The 27,052-nt window shown below is 39.4% G+C and overlaps 2 protein-coding genes across 13 annotated transcripts in view; one reads left to right on the forward strand and one right to left on the reverse strand.

The window, feature by feature from the left end:
* Window positions 1-26,802, reverse strand: part of Ubr1 (Ubr1 ubiquitin ligase) — a 52,477-nt gene extending 25,675 nt beyond the window's left edge. For 4 of the 12 annotated variants that reach the window (XM_086538999.1, XM_086538998.1, XM_086538992.1 and 1 more), the window contains exons 1-22: window positions 26,602-26,796; window positions 16,484-16,621; window positions 16,089-16,199; window positions 15,747-15,895; window positions 15,360-15,507; window positions 14,953-15,153; window positions 14,268-14,450; window positions 13,435-13,554; window positions 12,985-13,116; window positions 12,593-12,788; window positions 12,294-12,469; window positions 11,911-12,065; window positions 11,509-11,785; window positions 10,426-10,644; window positions 9,650-9,763; window positions 6,470-6,697; window positions 6,121-6,255; window positions 5,673-5,821; window positions 5,284-5,511; window positions 4,831-5,044; window positions 4,450-4,577; window positions 4,043-4,321 (exon numbers count right to left, since the gene is read on the reverse strand). In XM_086538999.1, the coding sequence (XP_086395125.1) occupies window positions 4,043-4,321; window positions 4,450-4,577; window positions 4,831-5,044; window positions 5,284-5,511; window positions 5,673-5,821; window positions 6,121-6,255; window positions 6,470-6,697; window positions 9,650-9,763; window positions 10,426-10,644; window positions 11,509-11,785; window positions 11,911-12,065; window positions 12,294-12,469; window positions 12,593-12,788; window positions 12,985-13,116; window positions 13,435-13,554; window positions 14,268-14,450; window positions 14,953-15,153; window positions 15,360-15,507; window positions 15,747-15,895; window positions 16,089-16,199; window positions 16,484-16,606 (3,665 nt within the window). In that variant the 5' untranslated portion in view covers window positions 16,607-16,621; window positions 26,602-26,796. Of the gene's footprint in view, window positions 1-4,042; window positions 4,322-4,449; window positions 4,578-4,830; window positions 5,045-5,283; window positions 5,512-5,672; window positions 5,822-6,120; window positions 6,256-6,469; window positions 6,698-9,649; window positions 9,764-10,425; window positions 10,645-11,508; window positions 11,786-11,910; window positions 12,066-12,293; window positions 12,470-12,592; window positions 12,789-12,984; window positions 13,117-13,434; window positions 13,555-14,267; window positions 14,451-14,952; window positions 15,154-15,359; window positions 15,508-15,746; window positions 15,896-16,088; window positions 16,200-16,483; window positions 16,622-26,601 lie in introns of all 12 variants that reach the window. The other 8 variants (XM_086539001.1, XM_086539000.1, XM_086538996.1 and 5 more) reach the window with 4 other exon arrangements.
* On the forward strand, window positions 271-3,528 carry LOC122251846 (endothelin-converting enzyme homolog). Its single transcript, XM_043014039.2, has one exon. It carries the CDS (start codon window positions 342-344, stop codon window positions 3,027-3,029), a length of 2,688 nt encoding a protein of 895 aa, XP_042869973.2. The 5' UTR covers window positions 271-341; the 3' UTR covers window positions 3,030-3,528.
* Window positions 26,803-27,052: the final 250 nt, after the last annotated feature.

Raw genomic sequence — 27,052 nt, forward strand, 5'->3', positions numbered from 1 at the left:
AAAAAAAAAAAAAGTCAGGAGAAATCAGCTGACTTCTTGTTATCGAGGGTGTTCAATGAGCATGAACTTGTGATGCGAAAATCTACGGCCCACAAACGCCCAAGTGCAAGCTACAGAGAAATCTCGTGATCTGCTTTCTAATCAACACTTTGACCTCGAGAAATTATGGTCTGAATTCCATCTCTTGGACTAACGATATCTAAGGAGGAAGAGAGAGAGAGAGAGAGAGAGAGAGAGAGAGAGAGAGAGAGAGAGAGAGAGAGAGAGAGAGAGAGAGAGAGAGAGAGAGAGAGAGAGAGAGAGAGAGAGAGAGAGAGAGGGAGAGAGAGAGAGAGCGAGCCATGCGGGAAGGGACAGACGCCCCCACGGAGGGGCCACGCCTCGCCTCGTCGTCTAGGGTCACCCAGCGCCCGAGCCCGAGAGCCGACCCCGCTGAATCTCGCCTCCCGAAACTGAATCATATTTACACAACCTTTCGGGAGCTGGCGAGATCCCAGGTCAAGGCTGACGGCACCCCCCCAGGTCACGCCTCCAGCCCCACCGCGTGCGAGGCGGGCGGGGGAGGGGCGGAGGACGTGCACAAGCCAAAGCGGACCTGGACAGAACGGTGGGTGATGGGCGTGAGTGTGGCCGGTGTCGTGGTGTCGGGCCTCGTCCTTGTCATCGTGCTCTTCCCCCTTCTGACGAGGAAGAGCGCCCCCGCCCCTACGCCCGCCTCCCCGAACATCCCCGCCAACGTGGTAAGACTCCAGCCAGATTCGCCGAATGAAGACACCATTTCGCCCGGCGAAAGAATCGTCCTGGCCGACAAAGACGTCTTCCTGGAGAGCAGGAAGAGCTCCGGCCTCATGGAGGACTTTGACGCAGGTCCAGAAACGGAAGAAATTCGCAAGTTCTACAAGTACATGGCGGAGAACATCAAGGGAGCCATGAACAGGAGTTCCGACCCCTGCCAGGACTTCTACGAGTACGCCTGCGGCAACTGGCACAACCACCAGCCTCCCCCCAAGGGGGTCTCCCGCTGGAGCAACTTCGAGGCAATGACCATCACCATCTGGGAGCTGATGGAGGATCAGCTGAAACGCGCTGCTTCGTCCGGAATAATCGAAGGCTCGTCCCAGGACATAGCCTCAGAGGAGCAGTTTCAGGACCCACTAGGCAGAGTTCATCAAGCTCTCCTCGAGGATGCCGATCCTTTCATGCTGGAGCTTGCAGGCCGATACTATGCAGCGTGTGAGGATGAAACACAGCTCTCCAGATTAGGTGCTGCGCCCTTGCAAGAGGTCCTCCGCATCATGGATGAGCAATACAGGTCCCTCTCGCAGAAAGTGAAACCCTTGGAAGCATTCCAAAGGATGCTGGAACATGCCCATCACGAATTGGCTGTCCACGCCTTCTTCAGCTGGAAGGTGGAGGTGGATAACAGTGTGGCAAACAGCATGGCCATCGAGATCTCGGCACCCAGCCTTGACCTCATCCCGCAAGGCACGAAGGTCGAGGGCAATGAGGAACTAATCACCGTGTATCAACAGTATGCCTCAGATCTCTTGAAGATGGTAGGTACTTACGATGGCAGGGAAGTGGATGCAGAGGTGGAGGACATTCTAGCGATGCTCAAGGTATACCAGCCCCTGAGTGGTTCTCCACTGGTCAATGATACAACAGTGCAGGAGCTAGAAGAAATTGCACCCTTCCTCGGCTGGCAGAACTTCTTCAATAAGGGCTTCAATCAGCTGGGAATATTTGTGTCAGAGAAGGAGCGAATCCTTTCCTTGGTGCAAGAATACCTCGCCGTGCTCTCCAACAACATCCTGCAGGAGATTTCGCAAGAAGGGTCGGCACATCGCCTCTACACCTTCCTGCGTTGGCAAGTGGCTCAGAACTATGCACAGTACTTGCACAAGCCGGCCAGGAACACCATACTGCCACTATTCGACGGGATCACCGGCGAGAACACCACCGGCCTCTCGCACTTCCGATACCGGCCCTGCATCAAGGAGTTGGAGGAGAGATTGGCCCTGCCCATTGCTTACCTCCTCAAGGAAATCATCAAAGGGCAGCTCCACAAGAACCACGACATCAAGGAAATGGTCAACAAGGTGACGCACATGGCCGAGAACATTCGCGAGGAGTACAAGCGCTTCATTTCCTCCTTCCAGTGGCTGAAGGACAAGGATAAGAGCAAGCTGGTCGAGAAGCTAAATAACGTGAAGATCCTAGTGGGCTATCCCCCCGTATTGGACAACGTGTTCCAGCTCAGGAATACGTTCAAGGAGCTCCGCTTCACCCGAGACAACCTCCTGCAGAACCAGATCAACCTCCTCAAGTTCAACCAGAGGCGCAAGATGCAGTTTCTGCGGCAGCCGGAAACGTACACCGAGTGGGAGGTGCTCTCGCCCATGTCGCTCATCAGTTTCTACGTGTATCGCCGGAATGCCCTCTTGGTCCCGCTGGGCGGCTTCATGTACCCGCTCTACAGCTCCCACATCCCCGAGCCCCTTACTTATGCCACCATGGGTGTGTTCATCAGTCACGAGCTCGGGCACTCCATCGACTTCGTGGGGCGCACAAGGGATGCACTAGGAAGGGCCAATGCCACTCTTTGGGATGAGTCCACGGTTGCAGACTTTGTGGAGCGAGTGCTGTGTCGCGTAAACGAGTACAGCGAAAAGCACTACACTATTAATGGCCTCTTGACCATCGCCGAGGTCATGGCCGACGACGGAAGTGTCGTCAACGCCTACCAGACAACCCGCGCCCAACTCCAGCGCACCAAGTTCCCCGGACAGCTGGAGAATCTCATGGACCATCTGTCTCTGACCCCTGACCAGTTATTCTTCCTCTATTATGCCCAGCTCTTCTGCACTACCTCCCCGGATGGCACTCCAGCCAAGGGGGTGGAGCACTACCCGCCACACTCAGTGAGGGTCACTGCCACTCTCACCAAGAGCTCGGCATTCCACAGCGCCTACCAGTGCAGGCTGGGCTCTGGCATGAACCCCGACAGCAAGAGTTGTGATATATGGTGACAAAACAGGACTCCATGTGAATCACTATTTCATCCCTGTGATGCAAGGTAATTCAGGGTTCAGGGTCACCATACATGTATAACCACAGGTACTTTGGTTTCCTTTTCTTTTCTGATCTGATGGTGCAAATATCCTTAAAATCTTCAAAATGAATTTAACTTATATTGTAAGGAAAGGATGTTGCAAGCATTCGTTCCCCTTTAAAATAGATCTGTGATAGCACACAATGTATGCCTTAATTACTTTTCCCCAGCCAATTTTAATATTGGATGACATTTCAAGCATATATTTTGCATTTATTATTTTTCTATGTTTATACTGAACACAAAGAATTATATTTGTATAGAAAAAGTACAAAGTAATATATCTTCTACCATAAGCAAGTGTATATCATTCCTTCCTTTTCTGCCAAATGAGTTTCTATAATTGTTTTGCAATCCCAAGAGTATTGAGCACGACTCACTTGTACAACATCAAATACTAATAGTATTCGTAAAGCAATAACAACACAGTTATGCTTTATAACATTTTATGTTCATAATCTGTTTCTGTAATCTAATCATAAATAAAAGACTAATCACATGTTTATGTATCTCAAATAATTTATATATGACTCAAATCTTCAAATAATACTACACAGCCATTAACTTTTCTTTCTGAACTTTCTTATGAAAACATCTCTGCTTTTATATCACAAAAAAATTAGCACCAATGGAAATTTTTAAAATCAAAAGCTGCCCCAAATATCTACCAAGAAAGCCTTAAGTCCACCATCATTTTCAAGTTCAATCTCAATAAATAGCAGATTGTCAGTTTGTCAGAGTGAGAGATGGTCGCAGGAGCCAGACAATGCCAACAAGAACCCTCCGCTCGCATGCATACATATTTAATTAAAACCGCAACCAATCATTAATAATTAGGATCTTCTCTTCATAGCAATTTCAACATTCCGACCTGCACACTTGAAACGTACCCCAAAATACCAACGTCACCCTCGGGTCAACTGTACTCACCGATAAGGTCTCCTCCTCTCCTTCTTGACCACATCATCAAAGTACTCCTGCCAGCAGTGAGCGTGCATGGTGTGGCCGCAGGAGGATGTGTGCGCACCCCAGTAGAGGTCGGCCGGGAGTATGAGCGGGTCGTGGGTGTCTGGCTGGTCCAAGCGCCGGGCTCGGTTTCGGGAGAGGACTGTCGATCTTTGGACAAGGGCCCCCAGCACCATGGCTCTGCCCGTGGAGCCATCACCACGGCCAACCTGGTCCTCTTGGTGGCACAGGATGCAGGTGTGGCTGTGCAGAGGGACAGGATACACATTTTGATTATTTTAACACATCAATTGTTGCTATTCTAAAGCTATGTCCAAAAATACATGCCCAATTTTTTCCTTTTCCCCAATATGCTTCTTTCACAAGCTTACCTAAGTTCCTGGGGTTGCACTAGGGTCTGGCGAGGACCAATAGCTATCATGTCCTCTGGTAACTGCTCTGTGAGGTCCATTGGGGTTGGTTCAACAACGTCATTTGTTTGTTCTGTTGATGAGGTTTCCTAGGGGAGAGATACAGCTCTGTTAGATATAATCATAAACGCTAAATTGTGAACTAGATAATACAAGCATAAAAAACTGCTAAATTCATAACAAATAAAAAGCACAGCCACTTCAACTTCTCTTAATTAAAAAAAGAAAGAAAGAAAGAAAAAAATAAACAACCTCTTTCCTGACATTCCTTTAAAACGGAAAAATGAAACAAATGCAAAATGGAAAACGAGAAAGGCAAAATGGCGTCACTTATCAACCTACCTGGAAAAGCGTTTCATTGGTCTTGATGAAGTTCTGTTGCATGGATGCCATTTTCAACATAATGCGAGCCTTTCTCTGTGCAGCAATGTCCGACCTTCGTTTCTTCTCGGAGCTGGCAGAGGCTGCAACTGAGGTAGAGGTAGAAGCCATCACTGCCTCTGATGTTTGAGCCTCTTTACTTGAGGAGGCCGACAGACTCAGCACACTGTGGTACCTGTGAGAAGAATCAAAGGTGGGGTATCAGGAATCAGCCTTTCATATTACCTCAAAAATACTTTAGCAATTCAAAAGGTTAGTAGGTAGTAAACAACAACAATAAAGAGAATATAGAGAAGAAGAAGAAACAGAAGAAAGAGGAGGAGGAGGAGGAGGAGGAGGAGGAGGAGGAGGAGAAAAAGAACATAATGAAGAAGAAAAAGAAGAAGAATGATAAAGGGGTCAACAACTACTCACTTTCTGATTGTCCAAGCCAAGAGGTCCTTATGTGTGGTGGTTCTCTGGTGTCCTACGAGGCCCTCAAGCAGAGCCAGCAGGTTGATCTTCTGGGCCCTTCGCGTGAAGTGGAAGTAGGGGTCATTGTTGTGGTAGTAGCGCTCCTCTTCATGCAGCGCATAACCCACCAGGTGGAGGACTTTCTGGAGTTGTGACTCGCTCACACTCTGGGCCTTCAGGTCCATCATTCTGTTGAAATAAAAATAAATTCAATGATAGATCAATATCAATAATCATAATCACAATCATATTCATAATCATAATCATGTTAAAAATAATAATAACAATCATGCACTTCAACAGCAAAGAAAAGGTAAAATGAAAGCTGCCTTTGCGAGTAAATAGCATACCTCTTCAGAACGGTCTTCAGGATGTGAAGGAACACATCACACTGAAGGATGTTGACGATCATGGTGAAAGGTACAGTAAACGCAGGAGGAACAGGTGGTGGACAACACTCCTCCTCGCCAGCATTCTTCTTTCTTGCTCTCTGTGCCACCTGCAGATGATGGGGCATTGAGCGCATAATCTCAAACACTTAACTCGTGATCCCTTTCTCATAATTGTTCGCTTATATAAATGTTCAGGATGGGAGAATATGCTTTTGTGCAAGAGTTCAGTCAACGAGTTATTACACAGATATACTCAACTGAAATATAGTCATCAATGTATATACAGTAAAATTACTTTTCCTCAAAGTTTTACAAATGTGATCAGATAAATTGTCACCCTCCATTAGGCAACCATAATGGTATTACTTTACACCCATCAATATAACCCGTTAATCCTCTGTCTCACCTCTGACTTGCTCTGTTCTTCCCGAGTGTAGTGGTAGAAGAAGAGATTGTAGTGAGAGTAGTAAGACTTCTTTAATTCATAGAAACCCTTGGTTGCACCGGATGATTTCTTAAAATCAGCTACACTGTCAATCACCTGAGGAAAAAGAACATAATCAATAAAAAATTCAAGACAATTTCTGAAAAACCTTGAACTTCATTAATGGAGATACATGGATAATGGATAATAGATTAATGGATATATATATATACAGAGAGAGAGAGAAAAACACATGAAAATCATTCTCAAATTCAAGATAAAGTAATAGAAAGAAAGAAAGAAAGAAAATAAAAAAATCAGAATCTCCCACCTTCTCCATGCCAGTCTCGTGGTTGGTTCCCTCGGGCAGTGCCTTGTTAAGTACCGAGTGTGGCATGGGCTCTATGCTCAGGAGCTGAATGATTTCCTTTTTGATTCTCTCCTCCTCGCCAATCTGGCCGATTCCAGGGGTGTACCGCTCTGACACGATGGTCATCACCAGCTGCAGGTATTCCTCCACTAGGACGACTGTTTGTCTCATATTGTCCTCGTCATTACCCTGGAGGAAAACAATTAAAAAATATATATATACATGTAAGTCTACCAACCCTATGGTTTTATTCATCTCAAGATAAGCCATGTGTATGCCAAGGTTTATATTGCAAACATTCTTTTCTTACAGTCTAAATAATTATAGTGCTTCAACATTGAATCTTTTTGAATTTCAATTAATCCATTTACTTTCGAGAAGCAAGGCAGCTGATTATAAATTTGCTAAAAAGCTTTTCATTTCTATTCACTTCTGTTTTTATTTCAAATACATTCAATATCCCTTAACCCATTGAGAGGGGGGGAATGGAAAAAAAAAAAAAAGTGAACGCTACTTATATAATGTAGCAAAATTATTACACTGAAATGTCTAATGGGTTAAACTTATGAGATATTGGGAAATTAAGAAATATGTAAAATAATAACAAAATAATCATCATCATCCTAATCATGATAAGAGTAAACAAATTGAAAAAAAAAAAAATATGGACATTTCTGGGACGCCCCAATTAAGAACAGCTTTTTGACTAGAGCCTGGCAGCAAATTTGTAAAAAAAGAAAAAAAGAAAAAGAAAAAACAAATGCAATAGCTAGCTTAGATTTACCCCCCCAAAAAGTGCAGTTAAATATTATCTATAATCATCAAACATTGCAATCATCAAGAGTCATTTAGTGTTGACCTTTTTATATTAGAAAAAGAGGTAATAATATCAACCATGCTGAAAAAGAAGTTTGGCAAGAATCACAGATGAATAAAGCATTGCAAATTAATTCAATATGTAAAAACATAAGTCTGATTTGGCTTTTTCTCTTTCATTTTTCTCTCCATAACAAAACGGAAGCAGACTACACAAAAGAAACAAACAAAAACAAAACGAACATCCCATCCTACTAATGATTACATAATTATAATTCCTTTCTTCTTTAATCTCTCCACATATTCATCTACAGGATATAGTTTCGAGCTACAGAGCTTACTAATCAACTCAGACTTCAGCAAACTATATTGTCTAAGAAAAGCTGTTAATCTTAATCATCAATATCATTCTTTAATCAATAAATTAACGAATCATGTGCTTTGCTATCCAGGTTATAATACCTGATCTGGGAATCTTTCAACAGCTTATTTGTGTTTTGTGAAGAGAGAGAACCCTTCTTACAAAGGCTGTCCTCTACACTTTCACTTCCTTTCTTTTTTCACATGTCTGTCACAATAGAAAATCTAAAATAAAATAAAAGATAAGGATATGCATTATCAAAAGGAGATAACTGAAAGAGTAATAGACATAACAGCATGGAAAAGAACACAATGTCTCAAAATAAGAATAAAAAGTGACCAATATTATATCTTCCTTTTACAACCCCCTATTCCCTATCTGCTCCACTTTTAGGGTATAGAATAAAGACATGCAATCGAGTTAAAACTCAGGTAACTCTGTGGCCAAACTCTTGATTATTTGCGAAAAAAACAAAATACAAAAAATGTAGGTTTTGACAGACTCCCAAAACATTTCTCCACAAAAGGGCTTCAAATACCACTCCCAAACCTTTAAGGAATTAGGGTATCTTTCACAAATGGCAAAGGAAGAGGAACATATCAACATCATGACAGAATTTTGATGATGTAATACATCACTGAGTAATTAATACTACTTTTATACTAACTGGAAATGGCAGTCTTGCTCTCCTTCTATCAAAAAAGGAGATTCTTCATATAAACTATCCCACATCTTACTTCCATGTCAATAATCCAACAGCAAAATACTACATCCACATACCTAATATGCCATTCCCTCACACCAGTTCCTCCTACAGCTCAGCAATCACCAAGATTAAAAACCTTCCAACAGAAAGGCCTATAAAAATAATCCTTTAATTCCAGATTTAAAACTTCATGGTTCTTTGAAACACTGAGATATTCAGAGCAAGTCCTTTTCTCTCCTGTTGCCTTTCTTCTTTTTTAGCAATAATAACTTAATGTATGTATTAGCTATCACCAAAAGATGAATCTCTATTTCAAACCAATCCTCCCATGCTACCCATCCATGCAAAAAAAAAACAAAAAAAAAAACGTCTCTAACTCCCAAAGGACCCTCATAACATCTACTACCCTACACTCACCCAAATAAACAAACTGATTAACCAAAACATATATATATACAAATACCCCAAGCAGTAAGCAAGTCCCACTAAATCTGAAACCTTGATAAATAGAGAACCAAACTCCAAACCAAGTCATAAGCTAGTCTTTCTTCGGACGTACACAAAGACATCGAGGCTCCAACGCTCCACTTGACACATCATACTCCAAAGTCCAACATACACTCAACAAAGAGATCCATTCAATAGTTCTTCACTTGAGGACCTCACACATTGTCTACTGCATGGGATTACTTCCAAAGTGATAAGTTCACAGAAATGGTTTCCTTTGGATTACTAAGTAAAAAGGACACAATCAAATTTAAATGAGGTTAAAATTAATGGCTTTAATAGTAAGCAGTCTAAAGTAGATGAAGTATTAAAAGCTCAAAGCTTTAGTAATTAATTTAGCATGATATTAGTACATTATTGCCTTAGCAGTTGAATCATTTTAAAGTTAGAGAGAATGGCGATGGTCAACTGAACGGTTGGGTGGCAAGATGCTCAGAAAGCAGCATTAACATATAGCAATTGAAAACTAAGTCCTTGCAAAATTTCTATCTCCTCAATACTATATACACATTATTCATATGTTGGCATATAAATTCAGCCATTCACAGATTGTTTCCCTGACTTGTTACACTACACCACACTCAACTTTTACCAAAAAAATATATATAGCATAAACACTTGCACTGTGCTCAAGCGGAGAATTAGGGCGAGCAGTGAAAGAAAAGTGCTGATGATTTTAATACTGTTTTTCCAGATCACCCAAGGCATTTGTTATGACTGGGAACAGTGGGAAAGACACTTCAATACTCACTAGCCTGCTTGAATTCCCCAGCACCAAGTGTACTTGCCTAAACACCCGGAAGGCACGGTGGGGGGTGGTGGTGGTGGCGTGCGCTTTAACCGCTACACCGTCCTCAACTTCATCCTGAGATGACTCAGTTTCCTTACAAACTGCATAGTGTACTATCTTCAGTTACTATGCTTCTCTTAGGTATAATAAAGCATGGGGGTTTAGCCACACGCTAAGAAGCTAGAAGTCTCCTTGCTTATGGTAGGGAAAGGTTCTAGGAAATCAGACCACTATATCCACTCAATCCAATCAATCTGAACTCAGAATTAGGGTTAATAATTTAGAGAATCATTATTCAGATACTACTTAGTGTTAGATCTTAATGCTTTATCTTCTTAGACATCTTAGTGATGATACAACTAAAGAGAACTTGAATACAATGCGGTTATGATAGAGAGAAAGAGAGAGAAAAAGAGACATGCGCTTTATGTATTAGACAGGCATCATGCCCCTTTCCAGCTCTTTTACGAAGTTATGTTTACGGGAGATGTGTTTGAGACTTTATGCGATCAACAGGTTGGCCATAGAATGACCTGAGGTCACCCGAAAAGAAGACATTGGAGAAACTACTCTAGCCCAGGGGAGGAAAACTAGTCAACTGTGAGCTAGAAAGATCTACGTGGATACTAGGAGACGGGAGGGGGAAAAAAAAAAATACAAACTAAAAACTCAAGCTAAACTAGGGAGAGTCACCTCAAAAACTAAAAGCGGCACCACCAAAATTGAACAACACTCACCCTAAGATACTTCATCTCATAGTCTTCCTGTGCCCAACTCATGAGATTGAAACGGTTTAGGAGGTGCACCAGAATCTCATTGGAATCAATCAAGGTGGCTGCAATCTGCAGCAGCATTACGTCACGATCCAGCATCTCTTGCCTGCACCGCACATTGTGGTAGAAGTAGATTTGGTTGATTAGGGAGAAGCCATTTCTGCGCCACATTCCAGCATGAACCTGTAGAAAAAAGAAAGAAAGAAGTCAATCATCAATAAAAATATTATGACGTGTATATATATATCTAAACATATACATATACATATACAAAGAGAGAGAGAGAGAGAGAGAGAGAGAGAGAGAGAGAGAGAGAGAGAGAGAGAGAGAGAGAGAGAGAGAGAGAGAGAGAGAGAGAGAGAGAGAGAGAATGTATAAGAAAACTTGTAAATCATAATGTTCAACATTAACCCCTTCGACACGATGACGCTTCGCAGCGCTCGCGTCAAATCCGAGGACGCGCATACTGTGTCATGGCTGAGTTCTGGTGGAATTGAGTTTTCTTTCTTCCGGATACTGTACGAGATCTTTCAGAATAGAGGTCGGATATGATACGATATATTACTTGACTTTCATTATTAACCCACACAGGACGGGTGGTACAGCATGTGTACCGCGCATTCAAAAGCCCAGTTGTGCCAGCTATTCAATTGATTTAGGCCTAATAATTCGAACGCCCCGGCATTTGGACATTCTAGGCTAGAAATCCCCCGTCGGGAATGGGTTAATAATTTATTACATAAGAGTGGGATTCGCTTATACCAGGGGAGGCACTGATGGGCCCTGCTAGCAATCATTTTATTATTTATTTACGCATCTGAGTGAGGCCTCCGAGGGAAGAGGTTAACTATGCATATTTTGATATATAACACATGATGATTATGTTGAAGTTTTGGCTATAAACTTGTAGAGGTTTTGGCTTAAAACTTATCATATTCAATAGCGACATTTAAAATTTGGCGCGCGGTAGTGAAGGGGTTAAAGAGGGGGATTCAACCAAATCAGAATGAAAAAAAAATGATGCTAACACAACCCAACATCTCTTACCTGAGCAATCATGACCTGAGTCCTCAGCACTGGCTCCATGAGCTCCTCAGGTGAAGGTTTTCCTGTTACCAGGAACTCAGGAGAGTTGTAATTCAGGCCATACTTGTCTAGGTGGAGGGTGAGGCCTGCTACCAGCCGCGAGAGGGGGAGATGGATAGATACTGGTGCCGAGGAGACATCGTACTCAATGCAGGACACAGAGTAGTCCAGCAGCTCTCGGACATACCTCCTCTTCATGTCCTCAGTACACAGTTCGGCCAGGGACTTCATTAGCATTCTGAGGAGGGTTGAAGTTAAATAAATGAACGGGTATTTTTGGATACATGGTATCCTAAAAAAGAAGATATAATCAAGGATTCTTCCCCAAAATATGACAAACAACAAAGACATAAAATCATTTACCTGTAAGCCTTGATGAGCACAATGCGATCAGATGCTGCCCATTCTATCACAAGAGGAATGACAGCAGCTAACTTTATGTGAAGATTAAAGGCCGATTCCCATTCGGGCTCATATTCCATGTGTGTGCCTACTTGTCGAACCATTGGATCCATGCCCTATTTTAGACAAAAAGTAAAAGGTGTGATCTTATTGTAAGCCAAACTTGAAGAGATTGTATTTTGCGCATGTAAATACACAAAAAGGTGGATAATCCAGCATCTACCTCATTTAATCTCTACAATGACTAAACTTAACCATTAACTTTGTAAGAAACACATTTATCATTAACACCTATTACAAAATTACAACCTATATTCTTTCTACCTCTCATTGTAGACACTAACCTGCATCATGCCTAAAAGGCGGAGCAGGAGATTATAACCGTGTAGAAAACCACTACGGAGTTCCCGCGTCCACACCTCTGGCTTTACTCCCAATAGGTATTTGAGGTCATACAAGATATATTGTATGCGACGGAAGGGTAAAGTGTTTGAGCTCCTTTGCTCTAGAGCCAGTTTGTCTGTAAAAAAAAGATTGTGGTAAAATGTGTTCATATGTGGATGCTAGTATCTATTATCATTTAAGTAATTACTAATGCTGGTCTTTCTAACGACAAACGAAATTCAAATCGGGAAGTACTTACTGTCTTTCAGCTTCTTATCACACTCTGACAAGAAGGTGTTCAGCAGTCGTGCTAGTACATCTTCCTCTGCTACTAACATGTGAGCAATGGTGGGCATAGTGAACAGTTGTACACCCAAGGACGCCACAGAGACTGCATGATCGTGATCGTCCAGAATGAAGTCTTTCATCATTCTGCTGTAGTTTTTGGTGAATGTCTAGGGAAAATCAGGGGGAATTATTTTAAAATATGTATTGTACTAGGATTGTGTTCAAACCTTCTAAATTACAATATTGCAAGAGGGGGAGGGGAAAGCATTAAGCAATTGCAAAATCAAGCACTTATAAAAGCAACATCAGTAAACAGACAGAATAGAATATTCCCTGTATATATAAAGCTTGGACAACACATACTCGGGCAAACATTTTCTTGCTCTCCTGGTCCATCAACATGCCAGAAATGAAAAGTCTGTGCCACTGCACACGCGCCGTCTTCCACATCTTGGTGTCGGTCCAGATAATATTTTCAACAATGCTTCCTCCATCCTGCAATACAAAACAAATGAAGAATAACTTTCTCATACTGGACCTAGCAATCTTTCCATTCAACAAATGTATAAGTCCTTGCAATGTGATATGAGTCAATTCAATTTGACAAAGTGATTGTTGGTAAGATCTGCTCTTTCTGTCCACCAAAACACTCATTAACCCATTAGCAGCAGATGGCATGATTTGCTGCAAAGGCCGAGTCGGTCATAGACGCGAATAGCACCATGCCAGACAATGTAAACCAGCCATCCTACTGCACAAATATTTATTTAAAACTGCGACCAATGGGTTAAGGGTTATCACCTTCCAACTCACCCTATTAACAATCTCACTGAAGATCAGCCTAAAAGCTTGAGCTGATTCCAAGATGTTGTGGAGCCAAGTTAACAGTCTTGATGCAAATATCTGGTGTGCTATGACATAAGTTGGCATCACCTGCAATGGAAAAGGAATATGAAAACCAACTTCAACCCCCTGGCACTGAAAGACCTCTTTGAACATATCAATGACAAATGCCACAGGAGGCATCTTTTGACATTCTGCGGGGATCTTAGAAGAAAATGTGGCGAACTAGCGGAACTTGAGGTATTTCCCTTCAGCTGCCAGCTTGAGAAGAGGCTGACCATGACAGAGAGGGGGATGAAAAGGGTAGTGATCAACTTTGCTAGCCTGTGTTAAATAACTTAGCAAAGGGTAGTAGTTAGATTCACCAAAATTGAATCTAAACTGATGCTGCACTGTTTCCCTTATAATAATGACAATTTGGTATACAAATACAATGTCACAGTTAGTAGACTAATGATAAGTACAAATGTTCTCATTTAGCTCCATCTCCTTTACCCTTCTGTAAAAAGCTAGATATGCCCATGTAATACTCAAAAAACAGGTATATTTTCAGTGAGTGTAACAAGGAATACAAAGTTCTTATTTCATAATCAAATTTCTTCTGGGTCAACATCTAGCAGCATAGTTCATCATATAACATCTTATAAATTGACATGACCCAACATGTTTTACAAGTACGTTAACTGATCCATCAGCTGAGGGTCAATATTCATACATGAATGAATATGACACCTTACCAAAATAGACACAATTAATAAATACAGATCTATTTTAATAATTAAAAAATCATAAAAAACACAAACCTGCACTCTCAGAGGTCTTCCACTTCCTCTTGAAGTTTGTTTTTCCATAACGTTCTTCGTCTGAGAGCACTGCTGGAAGGACGAACATCTTACAATGCAGCGACCTTCTCTGTCAATACTTGTTGCAAATGCTACTGCATCCTTCTGTGAGCAATCAATGGCACGCTCTAGTGTACCAATAACCTGTGCAAAAGGGAAATGATATTTAATCACCTTAGTATAATTTCCAACTTTGAGCTGTATCATCAAAAACTAGGGCTTATGTAATCATACTTAAGAAAAAGTCAGGTTTTTATAATTCCAAGTGTATGAAATTATGAATCATTGCTGTGAAAGCCCCTTGCTCTTGACCCAATAACACCGGGGCAGGTTAGGCTCCACCTGCCGGCCTAATGCCTCTAGCTATTCTCCCGCTCTGGCCATGGCTGACCGCTGCATGTACAATCATCCGGCATGCCAGCCATACTTATAGCCATGGTGTTATATTGTGTCCCCAACGGCAAGTGCTGCCATCATGTGACGTGATATCACTTTATCCATCATTAATGGGTTTATGATAGTTAAAGCTACTTTATAATCAGCAAAATAAAGCTTAATGTATTAAAAACAAATGTGGGTATATATCTTATAAGATTATACTTATTTACAATTAATTGAAAAATAAATTAATATATAATCAACTTACCTGATCATAAGTGTGTGTCTCATCATTATACAACATTGTGACAAATGTGTCTTTACTATCATACAAGCTCGAAAGATTCGTGGGTTCTCGGTCCTGTTCCCTGATTTCTAGATCCTTCGGTATTGAGAAGCCTTCCTCATAGGTAAGCAATTCCTTGGCATAAGGCAAAATGCAGTCAAATATCAAATGGATTCTTTCAATCTGAAAGAAAATAAAACAGGTTACTATAAACAAAGTGCTTAATCTAATGCTCTCTATTTCAACAATGTTAGTCACATACCTGTATAATCACAGACAGACAGACAGACACAGACACACACATACTACTGCACAGACAAACACAGACAAACACAAATGGAGTTCCTCTCCTTAAATACATTTTGTAAGTCTTTTCCCGTTGCACTTACCAAATCGGGAGGGATCATTTCCAAAGGATTTTTAGACTGCTCGGCCATTTGACCCTTAATGTGAATATCACAGAATACATCACTCTTCCACGCTTCCCGGTCACCACAGTCGCAGTATCCTCCGCCTGAAGACGTACTGATCTTGTATCTGTCGAATAAGTAAATGTATGAAATGTCTGATTTAGAGATATCAAAAAATAAATAATCGTAATTCTAATCTTGGTAATACCAAATTTATAGTATTGCTGGTATATGTATGGTTTAAAAAGAGGAAAATAATAAAGAAACATATAAGAATAAATAACAAAAATAAAGAAAAATGCACTGCTGAGAACGAGACAGCCAAATCAACAGCCAAATGAAAGGCAAGCGTGGTCAATAACGTACCTATGTTTACTATGTGCTGAGTTCTTGAAACAGTCCGCACAAAGAACACATGTGGGATCCATGCCGCAGTCTCTGCACCCGTACGTGGGATCTCCATTTTTAAAAACTCTACCGCACAGGGAAGGAGGGGTGTCTAGTTGCCGTACCATCTGTCAAGAAATAAAAAAGGGGGAGGTATGTTTATATCAACACTGATCCCGAGACATGTAGCACCATTCTTTACTTCTAAAGGATTTCAGTAAACTCAACAATGGTTGTAAGAACATTAACGGGTTTGTTTAACCTCCTTTAGGTGGTTGGGGTAAGGAGGGCGGGGGGAAGAGTTTTACAAAATTAACGTACCTGGTAAACTTGAGATGGATCACCACCGCACATGAACCTCTCAAGGGGGTCAAATAGCATCTTTTGTGCCAACTCCTCGTCGAACGTGATCCTGAGGCAATTCCAATTTGGCTAGTGTGGAGAGAGGAAGAAAGTGAATTATTGTAGGGTGTAGAAAAGAAAAGAAAAGAAAAGAAAAGAAAAGAAAAGAAAAGAAAAGAAAAGAAAAGAAAAGAAAAGAAAAGAAAAGAAAAGAAAAATAAATAAATATATATACATGTATGTATATATATATATATATATATATATATATATATAATATATAAAAATGGAAATGACTTATTGCTTTACAAAATATGAAACCGAGAGAGTAATAAATCTTTGCTCAAGACATAATTATAATCACAACAATTTACCTGTGGTGAGTATATTTCCGGGACTTTCACGCGCCAATATTCTCGTACATTGAGGGCGGAGAACCGGCCCTCTTTGTACAACGAGCTCCATCGCTCGACCAATTCAGCAACCGTAGGATCCATTATGTCATGATCAAACTGCCAAGGAAGAAACTAAAATTAAATAAAGTCAAGTTAATAAATTCTAAATATTCTATTAACACTAAAACCCTGATGCATAGATCCCATTTCTCAATAAATCTATAAACAAACCTCACAAAAACCTGATCACCAAACCAGCAAGGTAAAAATGCTGCACGGATAACCCATCGCAAGGGCTTGATTTCCGTCACTGGAAATCTGATCCGAGTAAAATATCATCTGAATGAGTATTTGATACGTCTGTTGCTTAGTGCCATGTTCATTCATTGTCAACGTTCATTGGTTTATGGTTGCTTATGCTAAAGAATGTTGTATGGATGTATGTATTTGTGTATGCGTGTGTTTGTTCAGAGCCATACATATCATATTTATAATAATAGGTATATACTTCCTAAACAAAGAAACAGATTGATTTAATGTTATTGGCATATCTAAAGGCTGCTCTGATGATAGTTATATTATCCATGAAACTTTGGACCAGTAAATATCACTGCAAAGTTTTGCAACCATGTTTTCCCATGCCAACAAGTAAATACAATATTCTGTAAATGCAAAAAATCTTAAAATATGAAACTTTGGTATAATAATAATAATAATAATAATAATAATAATAATAATAATAATAATAATAATAATAATAATAATAATAATAATAATAATAATAATAATAATAATAATAATAATAATAATTATAATAATAATAATAAAAAAAAAAAAAAAAAAAAAATTGTACACCCATCTTCTAGCAAAAGAAATGCATAGTTTTCTCTGAAATGAAGCACTGTAAATGCTGCTTTGTAGGTTTAGCTTTCCTTCATTGCAGGCATTTATGTCAGTAACTCTTGTGTCCAGAATAAACATCAGACCCACCACCCCAGCAATTAATCTCTGAAATCTTTTTTTAAACCCAGTGTAATATTTCACAAACTTTTCAAATATTTTTTGATGGAGGAATATTCATTATGTGCAGTACTGTTACCTAATCATGAAATACAGAACGTCAAGAGAACATCAGGAATAAGCAAGAGATGAGCACCATGTGGGCCATTTATTTCCATTTCATTTCAATACATTAACCCATTCACGACGGGGGCATTCCAGCCTTGCATGTCACAATGCCGGGGCTTTCGAACACATAGGCCTAAATCAGTTAATAAACGACGCCATATCGCGTCCCCAGCGAACAGGCCTAGAATGCGCGGTACAGTAATGTACCACCCGTCCAGAGAGGGTTAAGTAAAAATGCTGGTAACAATGCCCTTGGTAATAACTGCCATTTTTCAATCACCCCGAGAAAAGGAGAATATCACTTCCATCCCCATCACGAATTCTGTTTGACCAATTTCAATTTTCACTCCACCCCTTTCTACTCTGGACCTGAGAGTACCTAGTCTGTAGTAGCATCCACCATCAGGAGAAAAAAGCACAGACATCAGGTTGTGCAGTGTGTAAGAGAGGCTCAACTGGTACTAATAAGTAATGATAAACCACTTGCTTAAATCTTTTACACTGTATTATGAGGTCCTCAACACAGGTAAATCATAAGCATGTATCTTAATATACTCTTGTACATAATTTAAGTAGTCGGTAATGTTGTATCAAATAATGAATGTGCAGCCATTGTGGTTAATTTTTAAGTTCTCTGAACAAGAAACCTATTCAACTACACATCCTTTTGGTCAATCTACAGCACTCCCTTAACCCATTCCCGACGGGGGAATTCTAGCCTTGAATGTCCAAATGCCGGGGCGTTCGAATTATTAGGCCTAAATCAATTGAATGGCTGGGAAAATACTGTGCCGCCCGGCAACTGGGCTTTTGAATGCGCGGTACACATGCTGTACCACCCGTCCTGTGTGGGTTAAACTTATGATGGTCAGCAACACAATGATCGTAGATCCTTGCCTTAGCTGAAAACGGTCAAAATTCTAATTTTGTAAGGATTTGGAAAGCTTATCTGTTACAATTTCTAGTCTCTCTTGTCATTGTTAGCAACTGCCACAATTTTTAGATAACTTTTGATAACGGAAAAAAAGTCAAGGCCTGGGTCCAGAGCCTCCTGACAAGGGTCTTAGTATCAGAGGCCATTCTAAAGATTCTAAAAGTAAATGAATGTCTGGACATGGTGTCACATAGACTTCCTACTTATATGGAAAATATAGCCTTATGCTTCATAGGAAGATCTTACTTTCATCAAATGAAATTTCCTCTGAGGATGTCACAAAGGATATCTATCATACAGCTGAGAAGTGAGTTATTCCACCAAAGCATCACAGAAAAAAATTGGGTTATTCCACTGAAGCACTGCAGGGAAAAGAGGGATCATTCCACTATTTCCCCAATCATTCTTTGGCATGTACAACTTTACCCATGGTTGATGTGATATCGTGTCATGGCTTGACTGGTCTTCTGGCCAGGGACACAATATCATGTCATGCCATTTAGATAGCTAGCACACTGGGAGATTGGGCGCACAACGGCTGGCTGATGCAGATAGACACAGCGGCAGTAAGCCTGTGCATTTCAAAGTACCCTGGCGTAATGCCCAGAGCCAAAACCACCCCTTTCATTAATGATTAAAACAATCTAGTGAACTAGCACAAGGTAGATATTTCAGCCTCATAGCCCCTGTGTAATAGGCTTACAAAACAGGTTTACATCACACTCAACAACAGATAACCATAACTAAACACAGCAGAGGGCACTATACTGCTTACCTGTTCACTCCCAACACCCTACTCATCACACATTTCCCTGGCGTCACCACTATTATCTTCACGGAATTCCTTTCCACTTGGAAAATAGACCTACTCAACACTAGTATCACAATCTCCATCAACACCACAACAGACACCCCAATAATCATGTGGCTGTATTTCATCACTGCCTTTCTCTTCTGTTTGTCCACTTGCTTAGTAATAGCGTTATCTGTTCTGTACTGTGGCTTAATCCCAATCTTACACATATATAACATAACAAGAATAGAAGACACACACAAAAAATCCTACAGAAACGAGCCATATCCTATTTCAACATGAAGTACATTCAGAAGGATATGTGCAGCAACTACAATTACTTGTATAATTAAATAAAAACCTGAAGAAGCAGAATCAAAACCAATGACAGTAATTTTTGTGGCATGCATCACCACATGATTGTAAATGCATCTTCAAAACATGATTTCATATATTGCTCACATACTACCTTGGTGTGGTAGCCATGTTTCCTCTCCATAAAGTAGCTGACTGATTCATATCAAGTGTTTGTCTAGATTTTCCTCTTTTATGAACTTTATATCTACAATTTGCAGGAAGATAATTTCCCTTTAAACAACTATTTAAAATGGCAACAAACAAAATAAGTTAGTAATTAAGAAGTATAGGAATCCATGTGAACAAGTCATATAAAAGCAAATAGTTTAACAAGCACACAGAAAAAGTAGATAACCTTGTAGACATATGAAAATGAAGTTTATCATCACACAACCATCAGAGGCACCAAGACTAAAATAAAAATATAATTTGAATAACAAAGATGGTAAGAGTGATAATATTTCCTCACACAAACAGAACTATACATAAATCCTTTTCACTAAACTAGAAAAGAAATAAAACACGAATCTGCCCAAAATCAAGAAAATAAACAAATAGCATACATATACACATGGCAAGCATATCACATTCAGACACACCAGAGGAGTGTCATACTGAATTTAAAGCACATACATACAAAACAAACCCTAAAATGTAAACAACTGGTTCACATAAAAAGAAAAAAAATATTGGTGGCACAGAAATGGAAGTAACAGGCAAATCTATCTTAAAAGAAACACTAGAGTCTAGTCATCACTTCTGCTGTCGATCTAGCCTTTCAATTACATATGAGACATAATGTATAGCATTCTGACATTGGTCCAGAATTTGAGAGCATTTTTCATACTGTCTTTACCGTTTTGAAGAGAATTTACAGCAAGATATCAATTTTCAAAAGCCATTCCACAAAGTCTGAAGAATAAAACTAAGAAAAAAAAATCATTCTGATCAAGTATGTAGAAGACCTTGATATTATCTTGGATAAAAAACTGGAATATAACAAGCAAGTATCCCATCTCTTCTACAATATTTGCTTGAACACCATGAAAGAAAGAAAGAAAGAAAAAGAGAAAAAAAAAAAGAGAAAATAAAAACTTTATCAACACTCGTATGATCTCCAGACCCAAAGGCTTTTCAAAAAAATGACCCAAAATCACAGAACTGACAAGCACCACATCGAGAGAACGCCATCTGCGAGCGTAAACGGACCTACCAGCATCCCTCAGAAGGCGACAAAAATAGGTAGGCAACACCAAAGCACAAAGGATAAGTGTGACAATATGAATGCTCTCCGGTTGGAGACTGAGTAAGTGAAGGGTTGAGGACCTCATACACCTAAACCCCTTGTGCTTCACCTATTCTGTTCTTGGCAGGTGCACAAGATGGGGCCCTTTGGTCTCTTTGTGTGTGTGTGTGTGTGTGTGTGTGTGTTTTACAAGGAACCCTTGGTTCGTCTGCTGCATTTTTTTTTCTTGGATTATTTCCAATGGGATTATTTTGTGTAACTTCATGCCAAATTGTTAGGTCCACAAGAAGAATATCAATAAGGCATCCTTCAATTGTTAATAGCTATATAATGTTCTAAATAATGAATGTACAATAGGCTGTGAGGAAGAGAAAGAACTAGAGGAAAGAAAGGGGAGGGGAGTGGAGGGAGAGAGGGAGAAAGAGAGGTAGAGGAAGAGGGGAAGAGAGAGAGAGAGAGAGAGAGAGAGAGAGAGAGAGAGAGAGAGAGAGAGAGAGAGAGAGAGAGAGAGAGAGAGAGAGAGAGAGAGAGAGAGAGAGAGAGAGAGAGAGAGAGAGAGAGAGAGAGAGAGAGAGAGAGAGAGAGAGAGAGAAAAGGGAGAGAAAAAAACAGAGAGAAAAAAAAAGAGACAGAAAAAAGAGAGAGAAATAAATGAGGGAAAAAGAGAGAGAGAAAAAGAGAGAAAGAGGACTATGCACTCTCATATACTTTTTGCAGCTTCCTGAAGATTGCTTTCCTTCAGTCTTACCCTACTCTCAGCACTTGTTAGCACGTAAGGAACAAGGTACTCTCTCTATAACATCACATACACTGTCCCATTCAATATTTACTTTTGATATTCTCTATTGCTCATATCCTTTAATAAACATTTACATAGCTTTTCTGATGTTCTTGTTATCAACACCATACATTTAAAATGTATACTGTTGTTTGAAAACTACCTTGAAAGACAAAACTAACAAAAATCTGGAATGACTACGTGGATTACCCCATTGCGTACGGGTGTCATGACATACGTGTTGGCAGCGATTAGGTCTAAGAGATGAGAGTCAATGCGTACATGACGCGACATCGGGATCTGCTCACAGATGAAGCGTGTACACTGTCATGAAGTATTATGGCTGTAACGGCACTAGCTCTTGAGCTACAGGGTTCCAAAGTCAGCCTAAACTAATGGAAAAATATTGTTTGGACTAATCTGCGCTACTTGGAGGGCGGAGAAAACCCTTTCCCCGTCCCTCTAATCTTTAGCCGGCGTGGCTAGTGTCATAGACCACCCGCCTTGACGACTAGTTAGGTCGTTAGGCGCCCTGTCGGCAACGGGTTAAAATGAATCTATTTTGGAAGCCTTTTGGAATAAGTCTCCATTAGTACATTCTCTATAAAAGTGTTTTTGCAAACTAAGGAAAGAAATCTTTATAGGCATATGGGGGATTGGAACAAGACATTTCCAAAAATTGTAATGGCACTGCTGTATTTAAATTTAAGAATGCATCACTTAGCAATTAAAAAAATAAATAAATAAAATCACATATCTATATCATTAGTCAAAGTTCAACATCCAGACACTATGCAAAATATCAATATCTTACAGATTTTTTGTTATAGAGATGATGAGTTTTTCTTTTAACTAATTCATATTTTCTACTACCATCATCATAAAAAAAAATCACATTTTTATTTGTCCATTGTATTTAAATGTAATTGGCATAATCTAAAATAAGACAAAATTCAAAAAATTATATACAAGCATATACACAGAGCATACAAAGAAAACAAAATATGACAATGGAAAGAAAATCTATTCCTCCAATTCCTATAAATGACTTCAATTGTATATATCTGACATCATTCATTTTCAGACATATTGCACTACACAAGGTGTGAAATGTTTGCTTACTCGGTAACTTGAACTCGTTCTTTACTTATTCATTTCCCCATTTCATTGTCAAAGCCTTTCTATCTATCATCAAAATAAGGGCAATCCTTACTCTTCAAAATAAGATTAATGTCAACTTTACATAATCAATGTTATGTTTGCTACAAGTTTACATTTAAAAAATGCAGTGCTTGTGTTCTACCACACTGACAGTAAACAAAAATCAATGGAAAGGAAAATGATTAGTCTACCTAATAAAAGTAAAATCAGGTGTACCTTTGATAGCCCTTCTTGACAAATTCAATTGCACAAAAGGGTGTGGAATTTGTTAATTTCAACTTTGTAGGATTCAACTGATTGCTTTAGTCTATTTTTTTTTAATTTGCATGTATTCCTTCTTTTTTAAACACAACTTGCATTCTTTCCCTTTTGAAACAAATTCAAAATTCTAAGACAAATAAGTACTGCATTCCAGGCATTGAAAAAAAAAAAAAAAAAAAAAAAAAATATATATATATATATATGTATGGAATTTCTTTCAGCAAACTTCAAATCATTGTTTTGCATTCTATTTCAATGTATGCATTTCTTTTTAACAATCGACATATGTTAACCCTTGTACTTCATAATGACCAAAAATCATTTTGTTCTAAGCATACATCAAGAAGACAAAGAAACAAGAAGAATGGAGAGAAGCAGAATAATAATAATTATGCTGACATACTCTCCTCCTTGTGCTGCAGAAAAAAAACAAAATGCGAACACTGACAAGATACTTAGAAGGCAAAAGTGAGTCAACAGTAACAATACTAGGCATCATCTGACCTGCTCCCTTGGCATGGGAGTAAAAAAAAAAAAAAACCCTTTGCATAGGGGTAACAAAAAAAAAAAAAAAAAAAAAGAGATTGTCTTAACCTTTTACATCCTTTAGCCTACTCTTATCTGTTTCACATCCTGTTGATGGTTTTAGTTGTCCATAAGTCAACAAATCTAATCAGATACTATCCTTCATTTCAACTTTGAGTTACAAATATCTTGAACAAAGAACAATACATGTCTCAGTTTCCAATTTCACTCAAACTGAAATATATAGCTTTCTTGAATATTTTACTATAGGGGACTCTCATCCCAATGGGTAGAACAAAATTAAATTTTTCAAAATATGGTGCAATTTATTCTGTATCCTTCTAATTGTTTCGCATCCCCATGATATGCTTATGAGGTGTAGTGGCAATGCTGAATTCCTGCATCCATTTCAAGATCTAAGTGCAGAACCCTGAGAGGTATTACTTGACGTGCAAGGTCAAAGCGGGATGGTACTGTCATAAGCAAATCTACTTATTGCATGTGTAAAAGAAAAATGTAAATGAGTTATATGATAGTTTTACATAAATACAACCATCTAAATGTGAAATAACTGTCCCCCTTTCAAGTACAGGAGAACTACAATGGAATTACAACAATTAATATTTCTACAATATATTTATGCCATGATAGTGAAAATACAAGACTTTACTCATTGCAACATAAAAAAAATATCAGTTAAACTTTCTGATTCAATCACATATTCTGAAGATGCCCCACGGATTTCAAATTGTTCAATACGCGCATGTGTGCCATTGCCAATGAATTGTTGATCCAGTTTCTGACACGTACAAATCAGATGAGCTAAACAGCCTTGCTAGCCGATAGCAGGACATCCATCCCATGAGAGGAGTGCCCTCAGACTTTGCTTTCTTTACTCAAAGTGTATTCATATCCCCACAGGATAATGATAATGATGATCATAGATTCACTTTCAGCTCTCTAACTGGTATACTGGCACAAGATAGGTCTGCAATCAGAGCAAGTCCTTTCCCCCCGGAATGATACTTGAACCTCATTTCTTGGGATATTGAATATCAGATTGGATTCTATGCAGATTGCGCAGAGATGTTCAAATACATGTTAAATAACATGGATTTATATATGCCTAGATATTTGGCATGGATGTTGAGTCACTGCCAAGCACTAAATAAAAGGGAGGGAGAGGGAGGGGGGCACCTCGCACATGAATTCTCTTACATAACAATAAGATTACAGAGTCTATACAACAAATATCTGTCTATTACATCCTTACCATAGCATATCAAATTACTAATGCAGACCTCACAATACAGTAAAAAACAACTGTGCAGAGAAAGGTCTTTAGAATTCTAGAGAGAAAGTATACAACGCTAATAGAGCATGGGATTCACTGCGCAACAAAGGTCGAGGCTGAGAGTGGGCCAAGTATTGCGCAGAAGGATGGTCATGTGCACACGCACACACACATAATCATATACTTTCATACAATATTCTATAACAAATATATATATATATGCTACAGATATTCAGTGATTTTGTTTGATGCAACACCATGTGTAGTCAACAGTTTTGATCTGCTAATTCGTTGCTATGGATACCAACACACATAAAATATCTGAAACAGAGGTCCTAATCTCTTTGACATCTGCACTTTCAGTCTAAAATCACAATTTGTATGTATTCTCTCCTTACCCAGTTTCAGGTTCTTCCACTACGGCAACAACATAGACAACTATCAAACACTTAAGAGAAAACAAATGAAAGCGCCATTACATCGTACAGCAAATGATACCAAAAGGAAATCCTGATTTTTTTTTTTAAATAAGCAAAATTGAGCATAATTAGTGTAATATCATAATATATACGTGTAGATGTCACATAATATTCATGCGTACTTATGAAACTCAAGCTACTGTAATTGTTTGTTTTCACCTTTCAATATTACGAGAAGAGCATCCCGTCTAAGAAACAATTTCACTCTCGTATTGCATCACCCATTATTCTATGCATCCATTTTCCAATACTTCCACATCCATATTTAGTTAGATTTATCCACTTAACTAGCAGGCCAGAACTACACACTCTAAAATCAAAACAAATAAAGGGAATAACATAAACCAGATGTGAAATCAACACTCCGTAACAAAGACTTTGGATGCATCAGACACTTTGGAGTACATTTCCACTCAAACAAGTCACTTGTAGTAAACCTATAAGTATATAAGTAACCCCAAAAATAAGTATTCTTCATAACATTAAATAATACTGCTTCTTTCAGGGATATAAATACAAAAACAAGAGACATGGAGTATTGCATTAAAAGGGAAACAACAAACTTTCACTCTCACTCAACAAGTATTCCAGACTGAAGACAATACATCAATAGCAATATCAACTCAATCATCTTGCATGGATTTAATGCAAACCCTCACCATATTTAAGCTATAAGACTTGTTGAGAAGAAAGAGGGGGGGAGGGGAGGAGGAGGAGGAAGAGAGGAGAACCCAGAGACAAAAGGATAGTCTGTTTACAACCTGCTGTCCATACCTACTCAATAGAACGTCATATCTCATCCTTTTCAATGTTGACAAAATCAATTCTGCGACTCCAAATGACTGGCCTCGTAAACAAAAACAATAAAAAAACAACTCGAGTGAAAATGAAAGACAAAAGCTCCCGAGAAAATAAATAACTTTCAATTTCCTTCGACAGAAAACTCCACAGATCGGATTCATATTCATTAATTCTTCGGTTATCGACTAATTCTGGGTCATTCCAGGTCAGGAAACACCGAAATACCAACGCAAAATCTCGTAACGCAGCGTACAATTCCCTAAGTAGTAATTGATACCCAAAAGCTGAAAAAGGAAAAACAAAAACAAAAAAAAAATATTATGTAAAAATACCAACTTACTTCTCTCACTCTTTATCAACTTCCTTCGTGCTCCTCTCTCTAGATACAGCGAAACGCACTTATTTCACACACTCTTTAGCGCCGAAATAGACATCAAAGGGGTAGAAACTACGCCGCGAGACTTACACTTTCAGTCAAAAAAGTCAATTTCGTTTCAGTCACTTTCTCCTCGAACAGATGATACTACTGCAAACCGCGCGAAGATCCACACGAAAACCCACCCTGACATATCATTCACTATGGGAGATTTTTCGGAATATTTTCGTCGTGGAAGGGATATCTACGTATGAAAATAACTCCTTTGTCATATTTTGGAAGGTATTTTTGGGACTGGATTGCCTACAAGCGACAAATAAGAGTAAAATTGGGCTTAAGGGGAAAATTCGGTGTTTATGATCGCAGAGGTTTCGTTCAGCCAATGACAATCCAGGTTGGAGGTAAAGCTGCGCTC

Source organism: Penaeus japonicus, unplaced genomic scaffold (assembly GCF_977035675.1).
Source record: "Penaeus japonicus unplaced genomic scaffold, GWHDUDI00000001_assembly GWHDUDI00000008, whole genome shotgun sequence".
Taxonomy (NCBI): domain Eukaryota; kingdom Metazoa; phylum Arthropoda; class Malacostraca; order Decapoda; family Penaeidae; genus Penaeus; species Penaeus japonicus.